Source organism: Dermochelys coriacea, chromosome 2, assembly GCF_009764565.3.
Source record: "Dermochelys coriacea isolate rDerCor1 chromosome 2, rDerCor1.pri.v4, whole genome shotgun sequence".
NCBI classification, from domain to species: domain Eukaryota; kingdom Metazoa; phylum Chordata; order Testudines; family Dermochelyidae; genus Dermochelys; species Dermochelys coriacea.
The window spans coordinates 59,089,293-59,115,289 of NC_050069.1; the positions used below are offsets into that span (position 1 = coordinate 59,089,293).

Below are 25,997 nucleotides of genomic sequence, written 5' to 3' on the forward strand. Positions count from 1 at the left end.
GGGCTCAGCCTCCCGGGCGCCGCTCAGGGAAACGTCCCCCCGAGTCGTGCCGGCCGGGGCTGCAGGGCTGGCGGCGGGCAAGGGGCTGCTCGCCTTGGCCAGGCGGGGAGACGTCTCCGGAGGGCCCCCAGCGCTTCGCTGCCCCAGAGCCTCTTCCCGCGGCGGGTCCCACGGGCGGGAGGGGAGCTGAGGCTGCCCCGGCGCGGGACTCCCTTGCCGCTCTCGCTCCCTTCCAGGTGGCGGGAGCGGGCGGCGGACAGAGCCATGAAGCGCGCCCTGCTGAAGATGTGCCAGCCGCGGGACAAGGCGGCGTGCGGCTCCTACGAGGGGGTCATGTGCGAGGCCGACGCCGCCTCCCTCGCCTCGCAGGACGTCTTTAAGGTCGGTGCGGAGAGAAGCGGGGCAGACGGGCTGGCGAATGGGGCAGGGACGGGCAGGCGCTGGGAAGCTTCTGCCGGGGGGGGGGGGGGGCTGAGTTGTCTAAGGTGGGGGGCATGGGAGAGGCTGGAGGCAGCAGAGGGCGTGGGGCGGGAGGAGGCTTGGAAGGGTCAATGTCAGCAACCCTCTATTTCCCCCTCCACCCACTATCGCCCCCGCCCCCCCCCCCACTGTATTTCCATGGATAACAGAGCAAATGCACAGCCCGGGGAAGGAAGGAAGGAAAATGCCGCTTGAGAACTTGCCTGCAGTGATGGTGCAGCCCTGTTGGTCCTCAGATGGTAGCTACTATGATATTGGCAAAAAGAAAAGGAGGACTTGTGGCACCTTAGAGACTAACACATTTATTAGAGCGTAAGCTTTCGTGAGCGACAGCTCGCTTCATCGGATGATATTGGGTATCCCCAGATGATTATTAGCTACTATGACGTGAAGAAGAGCTCTGCGTGGCTTCAAGGCTTGTCTCTCTCACCCACAGAATTTGGCCCAATACAAGATGTTGCCTCACCCGCCCTGTGTCCCTGGAGAACTTACCAGAGTTTGATCTAAGGTTACTTGGTATATTTGGGGATGGGATATTGACAATTTAGATGTTAATGGTACTAAAGCGTTCACGTTTTGAATCTCAGTGTTTACTCTCATTAAGTAATGATTGTCGGACCCCTTCCATTGTCTGACATGCACCTGCATAATTTCCTGCAGCTGTGAACATTTTAATGGGTTTTTTTTTTTTTGTCCAAAGCAGCCCAGAATCCTGAAGGCACGAGCCCCCTCTCCTTGAACTGTGACTTGGACGCGCAGCCCCGAATCGTTCTCAATCTCAGTGTAAAGTTCTGTTCAGGGAAAGGATGAAGGAAAATAAACAATCTTGACCATTAAACTCTTTCCCCCCGGACACAGGGGAACAGAATAGAGGCTGGTGGGTGGGAAGATCTCTGACTTTATGCAGAAGGGAAAACAGTTGAGTCTAGATTACTTACATTTTTGATAATTTCTTTTTGCTGCTTGTCTTGGGTTTGATTTTGCACTCATTGAAGTCAATGGGAGTTTTCAGAGTAGCAGCCGTGTTAGTCTGTATTCGCAAAAAGAAAAGGAGGACTTGTGGCACCTTAGAGACTAACAAATTTATTTGAGCATAAGCTTTCGTGAGCTACAGCTCACTTCATTGGATGTGATGAAGTGAGCTGTAGCTCACGAAAGCTTATGCTCAGATAAATTTATGGGAGTTTTGCCATTGACTTCAGTGGAGCAGGATTTGATTCCTTCAGCATGGAATTGTGCAGTTGGTGAGCTATAGCGGTTTCCGGTTATACCAACCTGCAAAGAGCACATACTCGTATCAGTATTTGAATACAGCTATTTATATGCATTATCGGGCTGTAAGACGGGAGCAATAATATAAAAAATATACGCAATTCATGTGATACTTTCTGATTCTTATTCTTTGCCATTCTTTTTAGCAAAAGGGAAAATTAGAAGAAGTTGGAGTAGGGATGCTGAATTACACTTATACTTTTAAATATTGTATTTCATGTTTGGATTGGTGTGAAAGTGTCTGTTTTTTTAATTTTCTGTTGCCAGCTGGTTTATATATTTGGTTGATCCATTTAGTTTGTCTTTGATATATTGAAAGCTCAAATCAATTATAAGATTTTATATGATAAATCAATGAAAAAAATTGAACATTTTCAGAAATAACTGCTTTTACTTTTAGAAACTAATTGAATGGTAAGGCCAGGAACAGATCACACATTTATATGTCACATAATGAAAAACGTGTGCAAGGTCCTAAGTAAAAGTAATAGATGGAGTCCAACTGCTTTTGAAACTGATAGGCAAACAAGACAGAGAGAAATTTTATTCTAATCTACTTTTTAGCATATGGTGTTACTAAAGTCTAGTTTACTGGAAAAAAAAATAAAGCAATTTACAATATTTGCACCCAAAATTAGGTGATTTCACATGGAAGTGCTTGCAGATTACGGAGTTTCATTAAGAAAAATCGTTCTGGGCTTAGCAAATTGGATGAACTGAATGCCACTCCATTGCATCATGCTGCAGGACAAGGTCACATAGAATTAATGGAGATGATTTTAGATGATTCTTCCAATGAAGGTAATACATTTTTAAATTATCTTCTGTATCATTAAATAAAAATAGTTAAATAAAAGCATTCATTACTTCATTGGTGTAGATTGGTGTTCGGATTTATTACTGCCATCTTCACAGAGGAATCATGATTTTCTTAACATTGTTTTGTTATCTTTGTTACATGTTCATCCTTGCTCTCCTCTGTTGTTGTATGATGACATTTTTAATGTAATATTACCTCTCAATAATAACATTGTGGATTCAGCATAGGATGTAATTAATTAACTGAAATTAATTTATAATGTAACTGGCACATTAGTAATAGCAGCAAGAGTCTTTCACAGTTGATGATTTATTTAAACAAACCTACAAACAAACCCAGTGACAGAGAAGCTCTTCTGAAAATATGATATTTCACAGGAAAATCAGTTGTCTGTTAACTACATCAGAACATTTGCCAGCTACATGTTTATTGTAGTATGTACTTTGTTTTTTTTACCTTTTGATCTAGCGCTAAATGTGATGGACTCCTCTGGAAACACCCCATTGCACTGGGCCACAAAAAAAAACCAGACTGAAAGTGTTAAATTACTTCTCAGCAGAGGTGCTAACCCAAACATTCTAAACTCCAGTATGATGGCACCTCTTCATCTAGCTGTGCAGTGCCTTCACAATGAAATAGTTAAGGTAAGATTATAGTCCAAGTAAATATACATGCATAAAGGGCTTAAGAGCCACCTGGGAACACAATTTCACTAGTTGTATGCAACATTCCAAGTGTACAAATTCACACACAAGAAGCTTATACCCACTGAAAATATAGCCCTCTAAGTTCTTCAAATGGCAGATACTCACAAAAGAGAAACTGTACTCAAAAGTTGCGAAAAAAAAGTGACTTACCAACAAAGTTATCCATTTAGATTTGTTCTGACCATGGTTTTTAGTAAGAAAACTTGGTTTTTAGTAAACAAAACATTTTATAACCATATTGAAAACAATTTCAATGCAAATATTGATAAAGCTGAAATTAAAATGTTGACACAATGTTATGAAAAATTTAGCAGCAAATGGGACTATTCCAAATCCTGTGAAACAGAAACAACTTTCAGAGTAGCAGCTGTGTCAGTCTGTATCCACAAAAAGAAAAAAGAGTACTTGTGGCACCTTAGAGACTAACAAATTTATTTGAGCATAAGCTTTCATAGCCCCACACTATGCCAACATTTATATGGCTGACTTAGAACAATGCTTCCTCAGCTCTCGTCCCCTAATGTCCCTACTCTATTTGTGCTACTTTGATGACATCTTCATCATCTGGACCCGTGGAAAAGAAGCCCTTGAGGAATTCCACCAGGATTTCAACAATTTCCATCCTACCGTCAACCTCAGCCTGGTCCAGTCCGCACAAGAGATCCACTTCCTGGACACTACAGTGCTAATAAGAGATGGTCACAAAAAAACAACCCTATACCGGAAACCTACTGACCGCTATACTTACCTACATGCCTCCAGCTTTCATCCAGACCACACCAAATGACCCATTATCTACAGCCAAGCTCTACAATACAACCGCATTTGCTCCAACCTCTCAGACAGAGACTAACACCTACAATAGCTCTATCAAGCATTCTTACAACTACAATACCCACCTGCTGAAATGAAGAAACAGACTGACAGAGCCAGAAGAGTACCCAGAAGTCACCTACTACTGGACAGGCCCAACAAAGAAAATAACAGAACGTCACTAGCCATCACCTTCAGCCCCCAACTAAAACCTCTCCAACGCATCATCAAGGATCTACAACCTATCCTGAAGGATGATCCATCACTCTCACAGATCTTGGGAGAAGGCCAGTCCTTGCTTACAGACAGCCCCCCAACCTGAAGCAAATACCAGCAATCACACACCACACAACAAAAACACTAACCCAGGAACCTATCCTTGCAACAAAACCCTTTTCCAACTGTCCACATATCTATTCAGGGGACACGTTCATAAGGCCTAATCACATCAGCCACGCTATCAGAGGCTTGTTCACCTGCATATCTACCAATGTGATATGTGCCAGCAGTGCCCTTCTGCCATGTACATTGGCCAAACCGGACAGTTTCTACATAAAAGAATCAATGGACACAAATCATACGTCAAGAATTATAACATTCAAAAACCACTCGGAGAACACTTCAATTTCTCTGGTCACTCGATTACAGACCTAAAAGTTGCAATTCTTCTTCAACAAAAAAACTTTAAAAAAAATTCCAATTCAACAGTCTCTCTTTGCAGTCTAATTTGTGAACTGGACACCATTACATTAGGCTTGAATAAAGACTGGGAGTGGGTGTGTCATTACACAAAGTAAAACTATTCCCCCCCCCCTACTGTTCCTCACACGTTCTTGTCAACTGTTGGAAATGGCCCACCTTGATTATCCCTACAAAAGGGGTTTTTTTATTCTCTCCTGCTGGTAATAGCTTACCTTACCTGATCACTCTTGTTACAGTGTGTATGGTAACACCCATTGTTTCATGTTCTCGGTGTATATAAAATCTCCCCCTGTATTTTCCACTGCATGCATCCGATGAAGTGAGTTGTAGCTCATGAAAGCTTGCACTCAAATAAATTTGTTAGTCTCTAAGATGCCACACGTCCTCTTTTTTCTTTTTGCAGAAACTATTTCCCCATTTTTTGATGAGGCATATGTTGTGTGAGTAGAATTCTGGAAGTTACTAGCTCATGCATTTGTTATAACATCACCAGAAAAGAACTTTTCTAAATTGAATCCAAACTCTTCTGATAGTTTTCTCAAACACAAAAAGGAAGAAAACACCACTGTGGTCCATAATGTAACTAAAGTTCTGTAAGATGTAAGAGATTCCCCTAAACAGCTGCCAAAACCTCCAGCTTCCTCCTCACAATTTTGCACATATGCATTGTGTGTTTAAAAATAAATCTGGAACACGGAATTTGAAAATTAAATTCCGGATATGGGCCTAAATTCACCTTCAAGACTCTGCACAAGTCTGCTCATGCTTACATATACGCTCTCATGTCTTCCTCCACACTTTCCTCTATTTAACCTAACTCTCCCTTTGTTTCCCTTTCCAAAAGTAAGTTAATATGCCAAATTCTCCAGTGCCGACAAGGCATATGGGAGTTATTTGAAAGGGAAATAAAGTAAAGTTTATTTAGCAAGAGAAAACACAGAAAGAGAAATATAGATAATATCTAGAGACATTTAATTTTTCTCAGCTCTCCCAGAATCCATTACTTCTTAGACCTGTTCTGGTAACTTTGATTGATATCCAGACAGCAGTAGAAATTCAGTGGTATATAGTTCAGTGCCAGTGTAAACACAGGGCAAAACTGAATCAGAACTTGACTCAAAATAGTATAGCTAGTGTGGAATCATTTTACTGTTGGTGCTTACAGCAGTATTGTCCCACTAGTTCAATTACTAGTGATTCTCCACTGTAAACATAAGCTTTGTTACCCTAGCCTACTCTCACCTATATCTTCTTGCATTGTGGTACATATATTTGGAACTCCTTTCCTCTCCTTCCATTACTCTGCGTGCTGTTGGTGCTCCTCAAATAGAACACTAATATAAGAAATGATGCATGATAAGCAATTAAATTAGTGCAAAATTTTAAAGTTTCTCTTTTGTGGTTATTAGCCAGGATGGGCAAGAATGGTGTCCCTACCCTCTGTTTTCCAGAAGCTGGGAATGGGTGATGGGGTGGATCATTTGATGATTACCTATTCTGTTCATTCCCTCTGAACACCTGGTTTTGGCCACTGTTGGAAGACAGGATAATGGGCTAGATGGACTATAGGTCTGACCCAGTATGGCCGTTCTTATGTTTATTTCTAGGTGTTGGTCCAACACAGCAGTACAGATATTAATCTGGAAGGAGAAACTGGCAACACACCTATAATAGTAGCATGTTACAAAGAAAATCCTGAGGCACTGACACTTCTGGTACGTAGAATTATTTGATTTCCCCTAATGTTCTTCCACTTATCTTAATACAATGTGTTGTCTGTTTTTCTACATTGTATAGCTCTGCTTAACCAAAGAAGTGTAAGCATAAATTTAAAGCCTCAGTATGGCAAGTTGCATGTGCCTGAGTGGAGCCCCGTTCACTTCAATGGACTCTTATAATACTGCAAATAAGTGTGTCACATCCTTGTGCTCTCATATAGTTCCATTACATGTAAGGGTGCATCTATTTGCAAAATTGGTGTCTTAAGCTAGAAAAAAGACATTTTAGCATCTTGCATGAGGTATATTTTTTTCTTTTTTCTGAAATGCAGTGTGTTTTATCTGCCAGCATATGCCTGTCTTTCCTTGGGAATCTTTTAAATCTCTTTGTACCTACAGCAGCACTATGAAAAAATGTGTTAACAAGATTCTTGAGTGCATTATGTTAAAACAATGCCCATTCCTGAGGAAAAATAGCTTGTCCTGGCCAAGCTGGAAGAAAGACAAGAGGCAATGGATGTAGTTTAATTAGGCTGCAACTTTATTCACTTAAAATATCTGGGAATACCCAGCAAAAAATCATACAGTGTGGGTCATCATTATTTCTTTAATTGTTTTCTCCTATTTGGGAGAACTGCTGTCTGCCCTCCCCCTTCCCAACCTGGTCCCAGTCTGTCGCTGGGACCCCAGCACCATTGAATGACGGTTATGGGGGACTGCAAAAAGGGAATTAGGGGTTGTCTCCCTATGGTACCAGACGTTAGGAGCCCCAGCCCCATTTCCCCAGCTTCCTTGAGGGTATCTTCCCCTAAATCCCTTTCCAAATCAAGTTTATCGGGGAACTGTATTCCCTCTGTACCTTGTGCCTGCACTGGACAGCTGCTACACCTACTATCTACTAAGCTTCCCCACTGCGTCCCCAGTCTTCTGTGAGAAAGGTGAAAAAACTCACCCCACTTTGATCAAGTATATTTTAAAAACCCCAGAAAACCCCAAATGAGATGTGATTTTGGAAATGTGAATTTTAGAAAACGGTTGGGTAAACTTCAAGCATGCTCCTTGAGGAATTATCTTCACTGTTTATTGGATTTATATGTATAAGTCTAACCTGCTATTCTTTTTTTTTTTCAAATGAATCATGTATTTTAAAGATCATCGAAACATAGAATAGACACAGACATTACAAGTGAGAAAGTACATCTATGATAATGTGTTATTTGGTCATAATTTGCAGCATGCCATTTAACTATATGTGAACGCTATTTTTCAGCTTGAAAATGGAGGAAAGTTATGTAAATCAAACAAAACTGGATGTATGCCTGTCCATGCAGCTGCCTTTTCAGGTGCAAAAGCATGCATGGAAATTATTTTAAAAAAAGGTAAATAAATGTTCCAAATCTCTCTTGTTTCATCCTTATTAGTTATAGGGTACTGTAAATGAGTGGCCTCCTCTCAGCTGCTCTCTCGTGACCTCAAGGCAGCCCTTCAATTGGCCCCTCACTTCATTTTCCCTTCTGAGTCCCCAGTATCTCCATGGAGGTTTATCTTCTAATCCACACACAGTTCATTAATAAAACATTAGTGCAAAGTCCCAAAATATAGTCCATATCATCCCAGTGCAAGTAGTCCTTAAAAAGCACATTATCCTTTTGGCCACTAACATAACATGGACCACATTCTGGTATCTTCTGCTGTACCTGGACTCGTTGTCAGTCCTCTGTTCTTCAGCTATGACAGCTACTCCAGGCCTTCCTTTTGGGGGGCAACCCCGCTGTCCTCATGGGAACTCCCAAAGCCTCTCTTCTGGGAGTATCCTCCTTTCGTTCTTTCTTTGGATCCAGCTCTCCAGCAGGGAGACATCAGCTGGTAAGCCCCTCTGCCGCTGCCCCTTCCTTCAGCCTTTTCTGGCTGTTGGCTCTGGCTTTGAGCCAGGAGGAATCCCTTTCTCTGTTGCTGATGCTGCTCCTCCTCCTCCTATTATTACTACCTTTAGCCCTCTCCAGCCCTGGCTTTCTGATTTGAGGGTGCTAGCCAGCCAGCAAACCCTTCTTGCTGCTCTTCTGCCTTTAGATTTCTCCCAGAGACTGTCTTCTCTCTATGGCAGGTTTCTCTCTCCCTTCTTCTGTCTGACTCACCCAGCTCTGACATTTAACTGACCTTTTATATGCCCCCAGGTGCAGCCCCATCCTCTTAATTGGCCCAACTGGGCGCACCTAGACTGGGACAGGAGAGCTGAACCCAGTTTCATTTAATGGGCCACCTGTCCTGTTACAGGTATGTCTATAGTTGAGCTGGGAGGCTTATGTAGATGTACATCTCTGAGATCTGCTTGTGCTAGTGCCTAAAAAAGTAACGTGTCCATGGTGGCACAGGCAGTGGCTCAGGCTAGCCACCTGAGTATGTACCCAGGGGTCAGATGGGATTACACTTGCGGCAGCTAGCCCCCATGTGGCCTCCTGTGCTGCAGAGACACACTGCCATTTTTAGACACTAGCTCGAGCAGAGCTAATGCGGGTAAGTCTAAGCGAGCTGGGAATCGCATCTCCCAACTCAAATATAGACATACCTGTAGTGACACTTAGTGCGTATTTAGTACTTTGCTTCTCAAATGGCTGTGCAAACAAAGGTTTTGATCCTGCAAATGTTTACACACTATAACTCTCTACAAGTTCAATGAGCATGCTTCAGTGAGTAAAGTTACACATATGACTAAGTGCTTATACAATGAGGGCTTTAACTCGTATGCTCAGTGCATTCACCGAACTCCATGAGTGTTAACAGGAATTACATGTTGGTATTGAGGGGGAAAATATATCCCTATATTTGTTTGTTTTTTTTAAATCTTGATTTCTTGTGTTATATTTATTTAATACATTTGTATTTTATTTTCTTTCTCAGGTGAAGAGTTAGGTCATTCTACTGAAAGTCACATCAATTTTACCAATAATGGAAAGTGCAGTCCTCTCCATCTGGCAGTTCAGAGTGGAGACTTGGAAATGATTAAAATGTGCATCGAATTTGGAGCACAGATTGATCTGAAACAGGTAATATAATATAAAACAATACATAATCCCCTTTATTTTCAGTTTAAACTAATTTTACCGAAAAAATGACAGATTTTACAGAAAGTAATATTCATTTTTTTCTGATTTTCACCCTATTTTTGTATTATTCAAATGTATAAAAATAACATGTTTTAGTAGGAAAATACAATATATTGCATGAGATATATGTATTACAATAAAACATCAGTCTGTGTGTATATGAAAAGCTGCCTGTTGAAGTCTAGAAGATACACACAATAAACAAACAGGCAAGTATGCAAGCTCTGAAGTGTGTGCACATCTGAACCTACTGATGATCTCATACCCGTCGCTTACACGTTTCAAGCTGTTAGCAGATAACAGTTTAAAGATTTACATCCTAAAATGGGAAGATAATGAAAATCTGTATCAGAATAAATTTCAGAACATAATGAAGTATTTGAAAGTTTAAAGAAAAAAAACTGGAGAAAAGGATTAAATTGAGTGTATGCACTGCAAATGATGTGGCCCATTATTTAATGTAAACATTTATAGGGTAATAGTTCTAAGTCTACAAGAGTAAACTGTTTATTTAAATAAAAAGTTTTATTGGGGGATTAGAGAGATACTGTTTTCTTAAACTCAGAGGTGGCATTGTGTTTTGAGTTCTGTTTTAGTTCTGCAGCAAACCACATTGAATTCCATTCATCAAAGCATTAATCTACTGAATACTTTTTTCCCATCCTTCAGTCCACCAAAATAAACCTCAATATTTACCCACGTAATCTACGTTTCTTCCACCAATTTTCACCTGTTTTTGTTGTTGTAGTAATAAACACTGATAAATTCCTGGGAAAAATTAAATAAAAACAAAATATGAAGGGCCCTAACGATATACTTGTATCTGTTAAAAATATTTTAAGTAGCTTTTTTCCCTTACAAACTGTATCCTGAAAAGTTTTACACAGAGAAATAATGCAATTCCAAAGATAGTTAAGGGAAATTAAGAGGAATAAACAAATGAGAAAAAAAAATAAGGTTTCAGGTGAAATTTGTAAATAAATGGAGAACCAGAGATAGAGAAATACAAGAAGACTTTTCCAGATGGCAAGAACTGCAGAAGAGAAAACCCTCTCTCGACCACTGATTAGATTAGTGGTATCATCAAGGAGAGTAGAATGAGAAAAGGTTCCTGAGGGAGATTGTAGCAAATCGAAACACAAGAAAACTCATACAAACAAAGCATGAAATCCTGGCCCTGTTAAAGTCAATGGCAAAATTCCTGTTGGCTTAAATGGAGCCAGTATTTCACCACAAGAGAAGGTAGTTGTGAACTTGATTCTGAAATAAACGTTGCGATAGCAGAGCTGTTTGAAGGTAATGTGGTTGTGCAAGTGAGAAGATGGGCAGCAACATGCTGAAGTCAGGAGAAATCCTCAGCTGGCTAAGGCAATTTTAAGGCCCCTTTGTAGCAGACGAAGCAGTGTCAGAAGCTACTCCTCAATTCTGAAAGCCAACTGTAAGAAATACTGTGAAATGTGAGAAACACTGAAACCAGAGAAACATTGTGGAATGTGAGGATAGGCTTGAAAGCGAAAATATTACTGACATGTATTTGTGTTCTGAAGTGCACTTCCAGTTATACAGTTCTTAACAGCACTTTGCTGGAAGTTGGGACATTTAAAACAATGTATTTCTGTTATAAAAGCTAAATGAAAAGCATATGGTATTTACAAACGGTTATTTCAGGGAGAAACTTTGCAGAAAAGGCCTGCAGTGACAAACGGGACGTTGAATGCTCTAGGAGAACAAATTATTGAACAGACCCTGTTTGTTTTTCTCATGCAAGCTATCTTATTGACTTCCACAGGACTCCTTGTGTGAGTAAGGACTATTAGTAAGGATATGCTGGATCAAGCAACATTTACTCACCTAAAGACTGTAGTACTTTTTATATCTAAAAAGTCAAATCCTGCTCACCACACTCTGACCACTAGTCTGATTGTAATAAGTAGTACCTATGTAACAAATGTTGTATTAACAGTCTTATGTTTTTCATTGTTTTTTAGCAAATACATAGTAGATTATTTGTGTGAGTGAATTCTACTCATATGAATATAGATTACTCCTGTGAGTAAGGATTTGCATGACTTGGCTCTTAATGACAAAAATATATGTCTTTCCTATGTATGTATTGTTTGGATATGTAGAATCTAAATTAGATCATCCGGTGGTGAAACTGTTAATACAACACTTGTGCTTTTTCTTTTTGGTGAGTGGATGGTGCAGGGAGTATTTAAGCATGGATATGGCATCATGAAAAAAACTATTTCAATTCAATGAGACTTTCTGATCATTAAAAGTTATACCTGTGTAGCCAAAAGGAAAAACACAGGATCGTTCAGACATCTATCAAGGGTGGATATGATTCACCCAGTCAAACAGATCACATATTAGTAAGGGCTAACAAGTAAACAATTACTTTTTATAAAATGAAGAAATTGGAAAATGTACCTCAGGAAATAAATCAAATATAATAATTAACATGACAAAAAATGACTACCTACAGATGATTTCCTCTTCTTTATCATCCAACCTTCAAAGCTACTCAGTCTGGCCATTATTATTCTAGCTACAAAAGACAGCTTGGACTTTTTCACAGTCCATGTATGTCATTCAGTTCAAGGGGGTGCTATTCAATGACTAAGAGTATCTGATAAACCTTAAAAATCATCAATTAACACTGCATTATTCCTAGACTTCTGTGGCCTAATATGTAAGAGTCCAAGTATACGAACTGAAGGGTGGTCTCCTGCATGGCAATTCATATCACTGAAGTCAGGCTACCAGGCTATGACTCATCTTTTAAGCAGATTGAATTGATTGAAAAATAATTTGATTTTAAATTGTGCCTTATAATCCTGTTTCCAGAATGAAAAATGCACAGCTCTTCATTTTGCTGCCACCCAAGGAGCAACTGAGATTGTTAAATTAATGATGTCATCCTATGCTGGTGATGAATCTATTATTGATGCAGTAGATGGGAATAAGGAAACACTGCTTCACAGGTAAGAGAATCCTCTAAGATTATATTCATAATCACTGTTTCAGTTCCAACAATATTGAACAATATAACTTCAACTAATTAGAGAAAACGGGGGATGTGCATCCACATCTGGAGGGATTTCTCACTGATATGGGGATTCAGTAGGTAGGTGATCTCACAAGGACACAGTGTAATTGGTTGATTGATCAAGCTGCTGGTTACCTGGTGTCCTGTGCCTAGGGTCAAGACCAGAGAGACATTGAGATTCTGGCATCTCACATGGTACATTCAGCAATGTACACTACCTCTTTGAACTGGAAAACTACTCTAGTGTAGGGTCATTGGCAGACCAGCTGAAAGAAATTGCAGTACTGGAAAAGGGATACTCATGGGAAGATAGAAGATGACATTTTGGAACTATCAAAAGCCTCTTGAGGCACCAGGCCCAAATAAATGCTAAACTTGGTTTAACAGGATTCAGTGGACCTTCCCAAACAAATGAATGAAGAAGGAATGTCAAAAACGCACTGAAGTCTATTTCACTGTTCTATAACAAAGCCATTTAGTGCCTGATTTTCAGAAAAATCACGGTGCAACTGCACATCCATGCACCGTTTCTATGCCTGCTTATGCAAATCACGCATTTGTAAATGGCCATTTATACATGTAACTGCATCTCAGCCTGGAGTAAATTAAAGCAGCAGCAATAGCAAGATCAGGATTTTGCTGTTGAAGAAAGGCAGAAAAATAGGAAAGCAGTCATTCTGCTCAACAGCAGATGATTTTTGTCACCATCCAATGAATTTTGGCTGAGGAATGTGCCACCAGGCATCACAAGAAGAGTTCATTGTTAACAGGATTCCTCAGAAGACTCCATAAGGTAGGTAGGAGCTCTAATTTGTTAAGGGCAGCAAGTGTGTGTGGGATGAGACCCAGTTAGAGACCTGGTTTAAGGCTTCAGGTTGAATATTTTACAAAGCCTATGTTCAGTCATCTTGGAGTTTCTTTTGTCCATATGCTAAATATTTGATCTTCCTGGCAGGAGATATCTCCTGTGTATAGGGTAGCAGCCGTGTTAGTCTGTATCTGCAAAAAGAACAGGAGTACTTGTGGCACCTTAAAGACTAACAAATTTATTAGAGCGTAAGCTTTCGTGGGCTACAGTCCACTTCATCGGGTGCATAGAATGGAACATATATATATAAGAATATATATATACACACACATACAGAGAAGGTGGAAGTTGCCATACAAACTGTAAGAGGCTAATTAATTAAGATGAGCTATTATCAGCAGGAGAAAAAAACTTTTGTAGTGATAATCAAGATCGCCCATTTAGACATCAGGAATCATAATATTCAAAAACTGGTAGGAGAACACTTCAGCCTCTCTGGCCACTCAGTAAAAGACTTAAGGGTGGCAATTTTGCAACAGAAAAGCTTCAAAAACAGAGAAACTGCTGAGCTTGAATTAATATGCAAACTAGATACCATTAACTTGGGTTTGAATAGAGACTGGGAGTGGCTGGGTCATTACACATATTGAATCTATTTCTCCATGTTAAGTATCCTCACACCTTCTTGTCAACTGTCTAAATGAGCCATCTTGATTATCACTACAAAAGTTTTTGCCCTGAGGTATGTTTTAATTTGTTCTCTAGTTTTGGTATGGAATTGATTACCATGGTCAGAATATTCCCTGAGCAGGTTCAATGCAATTGCAGGGCCTGATCTGGCATTCTGTAGACATCCAAAGCTTCCAGTAGGGTCAGTAGGAGTTCCGAGTGCCATATCCCATTGAAATCATTTGGAGTTTCAGGTGTACACAGAATAAGTTGAGCTCCTGGTGCATTATACTTTGTATCAACATTTTGTGGTATTATAAAAGGTACTAATTTCTGGCTGTATTGCAGTCAATAGTTTTACCGTTGACTTTACGGGGGCGGGGGCAGGATTTCACTCAGTGAGTTTTTAGCATATCTGTAGAATTGAACATGGTTAAAAATCCAAGGTCCACAATACAGGGAATCCACAAGGTCCACAATAATTTATTCTATGAGCTTATTATGCAGGAAGCATTTTTGGTCTCTCTCTTTCTCTCTGTTTATATAAAGAAAATCATTTGAAAGACTGAAAGAAGGCAGAAGATGTAGAAAAGCATTGGCCTTTACTTTTAAAGTTCATTGATCTTTCTAAAATAACTATATGTTTTCCCCCCACAGGACTGCATTATTTGATCACTATGAACTGGCAGAGTATTTAATTTCAAAGGTAAATATTTAATCAAGGAATATATTAACAAAGATTGTTGCTAGCTACTAATGCAGGTTGTATAGAAACATCTATTAAAGACTTTTATTTGCTAAACAGGAAATTATTTTTAAGTACAGGAAATTACAAAGAGGGATGTTTCTTCAGGAAAAGGGTTTTTTTGTTTAAATATATTTCATAATACGCAGCTGCAAATTACAGTACTGCGGTAGTTATGATTCCACTGTAGCGTTCTGTAAGGGTTCATAATGATGCTGCAAAACTGAATCTGTATTTGTATTTGAATTATTCAGACAGAGTTTTAACATGCAGAAGTGTTTATAGAATATGCCAGAATGATTCAGTTGGCCTCACTTTTAAAATAATTAACAAGGAAAGGAAATAAAATTTAAATATACATTTAATTTAATTCATTTGCTTTTTTCAGAAGTGAAATCTCACACCCACCGTGTGTGTGTGTGTGTGTGTGTGTGTGTGTGTGTGTGTGTGTTACAGGCATCACACAGATGTTTCTAGGCGGGGAAAAGGGTTCATGTGTGGTCCAGCAATATCTTGTGTACACACACACACACACACACACACACATCCCACAGGAGTTTTATTGGGTTTGTTCATGGAATAATTGGGAAAGAAAAAGGGGAAACATAGTTGAGGCTGCTGCTGGCTAGAATGTGGGTGCACGTTAACACCGATATAGGTTGTAAGATTTTTATATTCACTGTATGCTCTGCTATATCCTCTGTGTTGTCCTTGTCTTAGGAATTTTAGTAAAAGTGAGCTACGGAACCAGGTTTTTTTTTTTTAAACATCAGCAAATGCTGACACTTGGCATTAGACTATTTAAACTTATCCTTGAGTAGTAACAGGCACATACATGTTTTCGCCTGTGAAGGGTAGGCACTAGTTTGTGAATGTGGAAGTCCGTGTGTACAAACAATTAGAGCCTAAAGGATGAAAATCCAGTATTTAACACTGTATTTGCTAAGAATGAACTTGCGTTCCTTTCTGATGTTCTCTAGAATGTTTTTGTTGCACTCCTGAGGTCTGGCTGAGCTATGCTCAACATAGGATCCATGCTGGGAAGTGAAGGTGACTATCATGTTCCTGTACCCAATATGGACTCGTCTCAAAACTTGCTTATACACACCAGATGAGTTCATCATTAGACCTGTTAATGCTCTGCCATGTCTGGCTGAGGTTCATTGAAATAAGATATTTTACACAAAGTGCCATCTATGTCTGAACAGTATAATACAGTTTAGCTTTAGCAGTCCATTACATCTCCCCCTTTAAGTTCTACATTCTTACCATTTACAGTATTTACACCAGCGGTTCTCAAACTGGGGTTTGGGACCCCTCGGGGGGTCACGAGGTTATTACTTTGGGGGTCGCGAGCTGTCAGCCTCCAGACCAAAATCATATTTCATTTGGAATGACTTAAATTCTGCTGCAATGAATTGTGGTCCATTGTACATCACTAATTGTTCTGGAATACCAAAGTAAGCAATAGTGCTCTTCAGTTTCTCGATAATACTGCAACATGTTAGGTCTTTCAAGTACATTATTTCTATTTACCTGAAAAAATAGTCCACAATGACCAGGTAATGATAGCCTCTGAATTTGCATAAATCTGTCATAGCCTCTTCCAAGCTCTTTCTGGTACAGGGTGTTTGTATACTGTGGTTCAGCATTATCTCTTAAATTGATTTGCGCTCAATCTCTGCCCCAAAGTCCGATATCATCAGCTTCCTCCACATTTCTCACTAGGCCCATCATGGGTGCTGAGAAGGTTGTTGGTCTTAGATCCTCTGATCACATACACTCTGAATACAAAGCTTTTGTCTTTGTAAGTTGTTTCTTGATGAATTGGTCTATGCATTTCAGAGTATCTCCAGGGCTAGTCAGAGCTGTGTCAGGTGTCTTCAGCTCTGGGAGGGATTGAAGGTGATTGTAAGTGCTGTCTGAGGTGACTGAGACATCAGCTCCTGAGACAATTTTAAAGTCAATAGTCATGCCATGAATATTCAGTTTCACTGTCCAGGCAGGTTCTATGTCATTGTAAGTGATAGGTCCCCAAAACAAGGGCTCTTGATTGTTTGTAATCTGAGTTAACTCCCAGCTGTAAAATATCCATATTTCATGCTTATTACAACCTGTGCCTCTAACTGGACATTCATCATCTCTTGGGATATGACTTTTTCCAAACTTTGTGCATGTAGGCTGGAATGTGTCCCTCTCTTCTTGCATCAGGGGTTTTAAGATAGTGACTTTTAAGACTCAAATGTCTGCAGTTGCTAAGCTAGTTTCACATTTTTAAGTTTGTCAAGTTTCTCTAGGTTTTCCTGTTTCACCACTATTTTGCTATTTGAATAGCGATGGCTAGAATTAAATCTATCTTCAGTTGTAGCTGCTGTGAAAGGTTTTTAACTGTTAAGCCAATAACCAATGTGTCTCTGATATATTTATGTTTTGCATTCCCCAAATCAGTTTTCAGCCAATATATGTAGAGCTCTTATAAAACATTCAACATTTTTCCTTGGTTTGGAGTTCTCTGGTAAAAACATGCTCTTTCATAAACCACGTTTCTCTGAGATATAAAGTATGCATGAAACATAGCCAAAACCCTTTCATAGTCATCTTTGTGACTGTCTTCAGTAATTTCAAAGGATTGAAAGATATGATCTGCTTGCTTTCCCATAGCATAAATTAAAGATGATACTTGTATATCTTCAGTTTCTTTGTGTAGCTTGGTAGCAATGCAAAATTTTTCACAATATTGTTCCCGTCTGTCCATTCTGAAGGTTTATCCAAACTGAAGTTCTCTGGAGCATTGAAGACTGGCATGTTGATGAGATCCTGCAACCTTTGTTGCTGTGTTCCTTCTGACTGCAACCTTTATAGCTGTTTTCCTTCTGTTTCTGTTCTTATCTTACTCCTGACACCATGTAATGTTTCTATATCTCGTATGGACAGGGTTCAGAGCTTGCTTATACACACCAGGTATGTTCATCATAAGATCCTTCAGTGGTCTTCCAGGTATGGCTGAGGGTCATTTACATAAGGTATTTATACACTCATCGCTGGTTAGTGGCTGAACAGTATAACACAATTTAGCATTCTATTTACAGTGACTATGTGCTGTCTTTGCGCTTCTTGCTCCCTGATGCAGTTTGGAGCTTAATTAAGATCACCTCAGGATGCCTGTAATTTGCAGTGTCTTCTAATAACCCCCAAAGTACCAGCTAAGATCAACAAAACACTGCACATTTCAGCTGTTACCTCTGTTTCCTCTCTCCTTGCATGCTTCTGTGGCATCTTCTACATGGGATATGAGCAGGGTTAAATGGGAAAGGGTGGTATAGAGCTGACTGTGTCAGCCAGAGATTTCACTGCTCTATGGGACTCATGAGATCCCAGTTTAGTGCAGCTTTCCTGCCACAACATGACTAAGGATCCTGCCCATTGTCTCCATAGTAAAAAAGAGAAATATTGACTTTAGGTTTGATTATCACTTGTATCCTTTAATAATCCGCATCTCATTTCAGGCATGTTAGCTTGTATAAACATTTATCTTGGAAATAAAAATGGCAGCTGTCAAAACATTCTTAACAGGTATAAAGTTATACGTTGTATTTTAGACAATGAGAGCCTGATCATCCCCACAAAAACAGAATTCTCCTTTAGCATTATGCACCCACTTTGTACTCGTGCCCAATGTGAATGACTGCACAAGATGCAAAGCAGTGGAGAATTAAGCCCTGCAGCTAAAAATTGAACTAATAGTTTGTTTTGTCGTCCTCATGTAGGCCCTGATTCAGCATAACTCTTAAGTAGATGCTTTAACTTGAGTGGGACTTAAGCATATGCATAAGTTATTTCTTGAACAGAAATTGATATGCTTTAGGGTTTTGCTAAATCAGGGCCTTAACAAGGAAAACAAATTAAGCTTGAAAAAGAAAATCTAGGTCATTATTTTAAATGTTTTGAACTTTATGAATCTAATTTTAAAAAGGATATTTGCAAATTGTGGTCAATTGTGTATCCAATACTTGTGCAATTAAATTCACAACTATGGCGTTTGCATATGCAGATAGACAGTTCCTTTGTCTTTACTGTATTGGAAAGCATCTGATTTGTGCACACAAATGATGTAATTGCATACACATATTAGGCATTCAGTTGTGTGTGAGTAATTTAAAAAAATCAGAACAGCAAAGTCAAAATGTTCACAAATGTGCTTTAGAATTGGTTGTATTATTGTCCATTAGGACTTTAGGCTATCATGATTTAGAATCCAGTTTGTATACTGGACAAGTTAGCTTTGAGATCTCTTTACATGCTCAAGACCTCCTGAGTTAAGGATGTCTCTCTTAAGGACTGCCTCAGTTAAGGCATCTTTTAATGAAAGGTTCTCTCCCTGAAGTGATTTTATATCACTAAGGGGCTTCTTTATTAGCCCTTTATTCTTTTTTTCATCTTCTTTCCTTTCATATTTTCTTTGTCTCCCTTTTCAATTAAAAAAAACTATATTAAATGCAGGAATAACATTCAAGTAATGTTAAGGAGAACTAAATTACACAAAAGTCAGAAAATTCAAGGTTTGTAGAGCACCGATAACTTGAGCATGTTATAAATATACATTATCTTCTATTCCTGATGTCCTTGTTAAATATATATTTTAATATACTGCTCTTAATCTTGTTAAATACATTAAAACATAGAGGATGTACAATATTGTTGAATTCATGTTCCTGAAAGGTCAACAATAGTAATGTCTGGAGTAAAGGTAACTACTCAGAATGTTTATGTAAATGGCTACTTGTGACTTGCTGCAGCTGTGTCATCTGAAACTATATTTAATCTCTGATTGACAATCGGATAGGAAAATCTCTGTTTGATTGGCTTATGAGAAATGAACACTTTTTTTTTTCAGTTGCCCTCTTAAGTTATAGAATGAATGGTAACTGAAAGGCAGGGGGCAGGGAATTATTTGTTATCCTTAAGAAATTCATGGCCTTGCTGGATAACTTCCTGGTGTTTCTGGTCATTATGTATATGACAATCAACTTACCACTTTTCTATGAACAACAAGATTTATTATTCCTCAAGTTAAATATTGATTGTGGCTTTGGTTAATAATTCTCTCATGATTTTAATGGAAAGACTCCCATTCACTTCAATTGACTTTGGATCAGATTTGCATTAGATGTTAGATTAGTTCGTCTCTCAACCCTAGAAATGTCCACATCACAAAATCCACCATCGAAGCTGCCATGTATTGGCCCTTTACTTGCACTCCCTGGCAGTCTGAGCAGAGAAGACAATGATTTAATGGGCAGAGAGATCAAACTACATTAATTTCTGGATGTGATTCCTCCAGGACAGGTGTAAAATGCAGTGGTATGGTGGTTTGGAACAGGCTTGCACTGTTGTTGCCTATTATGTGAATAGGTAGGGAACCTTATTAATCAGGGCTGTAATTTTGGTACCTTTCCAGACCACTAAGTCTATTATTTTCAAACTTGGGTCCATTAAAATAGGCACCTAACTCCAGGGCTGACCCTAGATCAAATGGCATCCCAGGTGAAGAGTCTCTTTGGTGCCCCACATTTGTTAAACTTTTGAATACCTTATTTTTATGGCATTTCTAGCCCATTCCATGACTTTGATGCACAATTTGCATGTTTAATTTATCCCTGTCATATAAATTGATAAATTTGCACACTAGGATCTGTAAATCTGTATGCCACATGTACACAAATCAAAAAGATTGTTTTCTCTAAGCTTATAGAAACTTTTTAATTTTAAGAATAACTGAAATGTACTAACATCAAGATATTGAACTGTGTATGAAGTGGACTAGTATTCAATAGTATTACAGTAGGTGACAGCCTTAGAATGTTAATCCTAGTCCTTGAGTTCAAAAGGTCACTTTTCTCATCTTTGCCCTCATGGACTGAAGCACAGCATCAGAGAGATCCAAATACTAGCCAATGCCACTTTCAAATGATAAAATAGCAAGTGATGTCAGTCTCAAATCAGCCATCATCAATCGAAGATATGTTTTAATGAGCCCAAACATCAAAAAACTGTGCTCACCACTTGCGACTATGACCAGCAGCATGAGCAGAATCCACACATTAGGAAAAGTGTCCTTCAGCTCTGCTTCAGAAATGAATTGGAGAACTTGGAGTGACGAGTGTGTCTCATGTCGCAAAATGTAATAAATATTGTCTAATTCACCATAGAGAGTTTTATCATTGACTTCTGAACATTCCCCACATATCAGTGTCTGGTGAAGGTCTGTACAGTTGTTCAAGAGTGGTTACCTGACCACTGGTAGCTTACTAAGGTCATACAAAAAAAGGTCTTTTCATGGTGTTTCATTTATCCAAACTTTTCTTTGATGGACACCCAAACAGTGTCAATGACTGAGCAAAACAACACTCTCTTGAATTTTTCTTCCGAGCTTCCCATCACCTCATCTCTGCCCTCAGAATCAAACTGTCTCTTCTTCGGATGAAAACAAGTTTCCATGAAGACAGGCTCAACTCCTAAGTTTTCTGCCATTTCTTTGGCAGCAGTGATGGCATCTTCAAATTCATTGTCTCTGTAGGCCACAATGAAATCAAGGCAGCTTTCTCATCAAAGTAGTAGCAATGTCCATCAACTGAGTTTGTAACGCCTTGCTTACAATGTTTACTTGGAACAGGATATCTTGCCAAACCACAATTGAGACCAGAAATTTGAAGTTAGTGATCTGGTTTGTCAGGATTTGAGCCTCGTATCGCATTCCAGCCTTGGCTTTACTTGACTGTGCCAGTGCCATCAGCGCATCAGTCATTTGGTACTTCACTGGCCTCACGCTGTCAATGTGGCTCTCCCAGCAAGTGTCACTTAGCGGCTTTGTGGTCTGATTTGTAACATTGTCCATGAGGATCTTCCACCTGATAGTTGATGCTGAAAATAGGATGTATATTATTTGCAGTACTCCGAAGAGAGATACTGAATCTAAAAAAAGAAAAGGAGTACTTGTGGCACCTTTAGAGACTAACAAATTTATTAGAGCATAAGCTTTCGTGAGCTCACGAAAGCTTATGCTCTAATAAATTTGTTAGTCTCTAAGATGCCACAAGTCCTCCTTTTCTTTTTGCGAATACAGATTAACACGGCTGCTACTCTGAAAACTGAATCTAAAGAAGATGATACTGCATCTGACACAACCCAGGTTGAGGAAATGGTAGCCACAAGTCACGAAGAAAACTCTTGGATTCAATGCAAAGATCCTTGCCTCGGCACCACTGTTTCTTCCCTTCATGTCCATGTTGTTGTCCTAGCCTTGGCCATGGCAGTCCTAAAGCTTTATTTTATTCTCATTCAAAATGTTCATAAATAGTTCTGTTAGGCCTTTTTCAGTAGAGTCATCCACAAACTTAAAAATAGATAGTATTCCTTTACTTGGATACAGTCATCCTTGTCATCAACAAATCTTACCGTAAATTACATCTTTTCACTGTGACTAATATCAGGAGTGGAGTCTATTATTACAGCGTAGTACTTCGCTTTGCTGAGTCGCATAAATACATTGTCAAGCACTTTCCTTGCCATAAGGTCAATCAATTCATTTTGAATTGTTTTGCTACAGGAATAGGTCATAGCTTCTTTATGAACTACTCGATGTAGGTATTAATGCATGACAGTGTCATATTTCCCAAAGAGCTCTACCAAACTGAGGAAATTACCATTATGTTCAGTGAATAATTTATCCAATGAGCCTGGGAGAGCCAAATTATTCTTTGCAAGGAAGAGGACAGTTGAGATCAGACACTTGAACACATTCCTCCAATAATGGGTTTCTACATTATTAATGCACTGGTTTTCTGCATCTACGCATTTATTCAGCTTGAGCTTGGACTCAACCTCCATCCATTTGGAGTAGGCTGTAAAATGACTGGGTGACTTTTCATGTTGCTTCACAGCATCAGCTAAGTTATGTCAGTAGTTTTACTTGGAAAGTGCAAGCAATGATTTGACATTCTTGTCAAATATTTTGCAACAAAACCGGAGCACTTTCTCAGTTGATTTTGAATAAGCTAGCCATCGTCAATTCAGTTCCTCACCATTCTCGAGCATTCTTTCGCAGGGTGACTTTGAGAAATGTCACTTCTGCTCATTTAGTGGAAGCGTTATATCCTCAATTTTGCCTGGCCCGTTCAAAATTTTACGATCAATATCAGCAGAGTTTAGGATCACCGGCCATAAAGCAGGATCTGATGTATCAATTTGTGGTGTGCAGTGTTTCTCACTGCTGTTTCTGTCATCATGTGAGGTTGATTCTTCTTTATATTTTTCTCTTCTTTTCATGTAAACCAGGTTTTTCTTTGTCATTACTCTCCTTTTCATGTGAGCCATATTCATCCAGTTTTCCTGGCAAGCTAAAGGAGAGTGATGATAAAGAAGATTCTCCATAACTTTCTTCACATTTCCATTACTTGTCCTCATGTAAATCTGCTAATTCCTTAGTAATAGGACTTCCATCATTTATACTTCACTCTTCAATTTCTTCTGCACTGGACGATTGCTACTGCCTAAAGCCCAGTCTATATTGTTCTGTTTCAGATATTTTCCCATTAAATTTGCCCCTTGCTGCAAACTAGGTTGCAGTTGAGCTTTTTGCTTCCTATACTGAGCTCCTGAAGGCTTCTTCAGGGGCATCTTTTATTTTCTGTGGGGGGAAAAGAGACGGTATTAGGGAGAGCAAAAGTCTATGTACCACAGTCTTAAAAAGTCATAAAACATTACATGTTAAGCATGTCAGGAGAAGTAACAGTATTTCTTTTATATTATTGCATAGAGAGGGGCTTGGTAGATATCTATCATCATAAATATGTCCTTTATTAGTTGCTACTTACACTCTTCAAATCTTAAAACACAAGTACACTTTCACAATTACACAATAAAGCAAGGTTCACAGTATTGCAGCTGGACATTCACTTCATTTCACGCTTATATCTCACTAACTGACTGATTGGCGACGCCCCGCCCCTTTTGTACCACGAGGGCATGGCTGACAACATTCTAGGAGGTTCAAGGAAAATATAGTTCTCAGAAAGTCTGGAATGTTCCATGAGATTCTACAACGGTCCGGAACTTTCTAGGATGTTAATGAAAAATGAATCCAGATACAGAATACCTGAAACATTTTACTTCAAACATTCTATTTTCCCTTTTGTCACTAACAACAAAAACAGCACTCCGAGCTTGGCACCTCCCCAAGCCCAGCAACCCAGGTGGTCACCTGCCCCTAAATCCGGCCTTGCCTAACTCCACATAAAGGACCTGATATTCCCCAGCTCAGCACCTCTTAAAATCAAGATGCTGTTATTTAGATGACTAAATATGGATTTAGATACCTAACTTAGGCACTCGAGTTTGAAAACTTTGATCTAAATTCATTTAAATTAAGAAGGAATTTGTTTATTGAACTTACATAATTTAAAGCATGTGAAAGTGTCTAACCATGCCTGTAATTCTACACGGTTTACTATTTATTGCTAAATAGAATTTGTTCATGACTCCATGATAAACCTGGGTTTTTTCATTGCAGGGAGCAAATATTGATAGTGTTGACATTGAAGGTCGGTCACCACTTCTGCTGGCTACTTCCTGTGCATCATGGAAAATTGTGAATTTACTACTCTCAAAAGGTACAAAGGAACAAACAAGTATTATATGTGGTGGTGGTGGGGGCGTTCTGAGAAGGATCCATACAAGTTAAGATTCTCTCCCAAGGGACTCCTCTTCAAGCCTCCTACATAGATGGCAGGCACAAGTGAACACATGAATTGCTCCATGCTAGCACCCTCTAGAGTGCTAAATCCTCAGAAAGGGAAAGGAGGAGTCAGGACCATGTCCCTGCCCCTCCACATCAACCTACAGAGTGTGTGGGCTGTGGAAGGAAAGCACATGCTGCACCCTCCTAAGGGTTGGTGTGCACTCCCCCTGCACTCTCCACAAGCTCAAGGCAGCTCTGCACTATTGAGTACACAGAGAGGGAACAGAATTATTGAACATGAAGATACCACTTTGACATGGTCAAGTTTCTGACCATTAATGGATTTGAAGTATTAAACCTAAACTGCAGTAAGTGGTCACAGTGTAGTGTCACCTGAAACTTTACTAACTACTACACCGTTAATGAACGTTCATCTTTAATTGTCAGTTGCCACATTTTTAAGAATAAGCTACTGTAAATATTCTTTTGAGTATTTCTCTCATTAGTATTTATAACATTAATTTTTATTAACAACAATTCTTTTTTTTAAATAGAAAGCTTATAGTAAAACTGTTATGGACTTTAGAAAGACACTTTCTTGCTTCCAATAAGCAAGACATTCCATTTCCGTGTTGCCCAACTATTATAATGTTATAATAGATTATTCATATAACAGCACGGAAGTAAACTGATATTAAAACATAGAATTCCAGTTGAAACAATATGACTACGGCAGCAGTACACTATGAACCTGATATATTTAGAGCTGTTGATCATGCAGCCTGCATTCACACCAGCAGTTGTGGAGGCTCAACGTTTCCGAATATTAGACCCCTATAAATCTGAGTGCTACAGTGGAACACATGAAATTCATACGTTACTGGAAATTGAAAGCTTAGAGTCAGTAGAAGTCTTGGTGTGATATTTGTTGTTGTATTGCTGAAATAATTGTATTTTTAATTTCATCTTAGCGTGTGTATTTTAATCAAACATGGCTAGTTATCAGAGGCCAGCAGTTTTGAATTGCTAGTATTTATCTCCATATTTATTTAGGAGCAAATATATCTTTAAAAGATCATCTTGGTCGGAATTTCTTGCACTTGACAGTACTGCAGCCTGGAGGATTACAACATCTGGATGAGAAATTTCTGCAGGTACAGTGAGGATCTATTTGTATCTTTCTCTGGTGAATTCAATATCTTTGTCCAGCTGTTTAAGGATTCTCTTTTCTTCCAGAATATTTATGGAAATTCATTTTATTTGTAAACTCACCTCACTGTCCCCACAGGTTAATTTAAATAGATACAAATATAAAAATAAACATGACCAACCCAATAATACGGATCTCTCTGGCAGGCAAAGGAATAAAGC

The 25,997-nt window shown here is 39.1% G+C and overlaps 1 protein-coding gene across 1 annotated transcript in view; it reads left to right on the forward strand.

The window, feature by feature from the left end:
* Positions 1 to 264: 264 nt before the first annotated feature.
* Positions 265 to 25,997, forward strand: part of TRPA1 (transient receptor potential cation channel subfamily A member 1) — a 60,290-nt gene continuing 34,557 nt past the window's right edge. Inside the window, exons 1-10 of the mRNA XM_038390381.2 lie at positions 265 to 381; positions 2,391 to 2,553; positions 3,041 to 3,216; positions 6,402 to 6,509; positions 7,783 to 7,891; positions 9,411 to 9,556; positions 12,467 to 12,603; positions 14,803 to 14,851; positions 24,459 to 24,558; positions 25,680 to 25,780. Coding sequence (XP_038246309.1) covers positions 265 to 381; positions 2,391 to 2,553; positions 3,041 to 3,216; positions 6,402 to 6,509; positions 7,783 to 7,891; positions 9,411 to 9,556; positions 12,467 to 12,603; positions 14,803 to 14,851; positions 24,459 to 24,558; positions 25,680 to 25,780 — 1,206 coding nt within the window. The remainder of the gene's footprint in view (positions 382 to 2,390; positions 2,554 to 3,040; positions 3,217 to 6,401; positions 6,510 to 7,782; positions 7,892 to 9,410; positions 9,557 to 12,466; positions 12,604 to 14,802; positions 14,852 to 24,458; positions 24,559 to 25,679; positions 25,781 to 25,997) is intronic.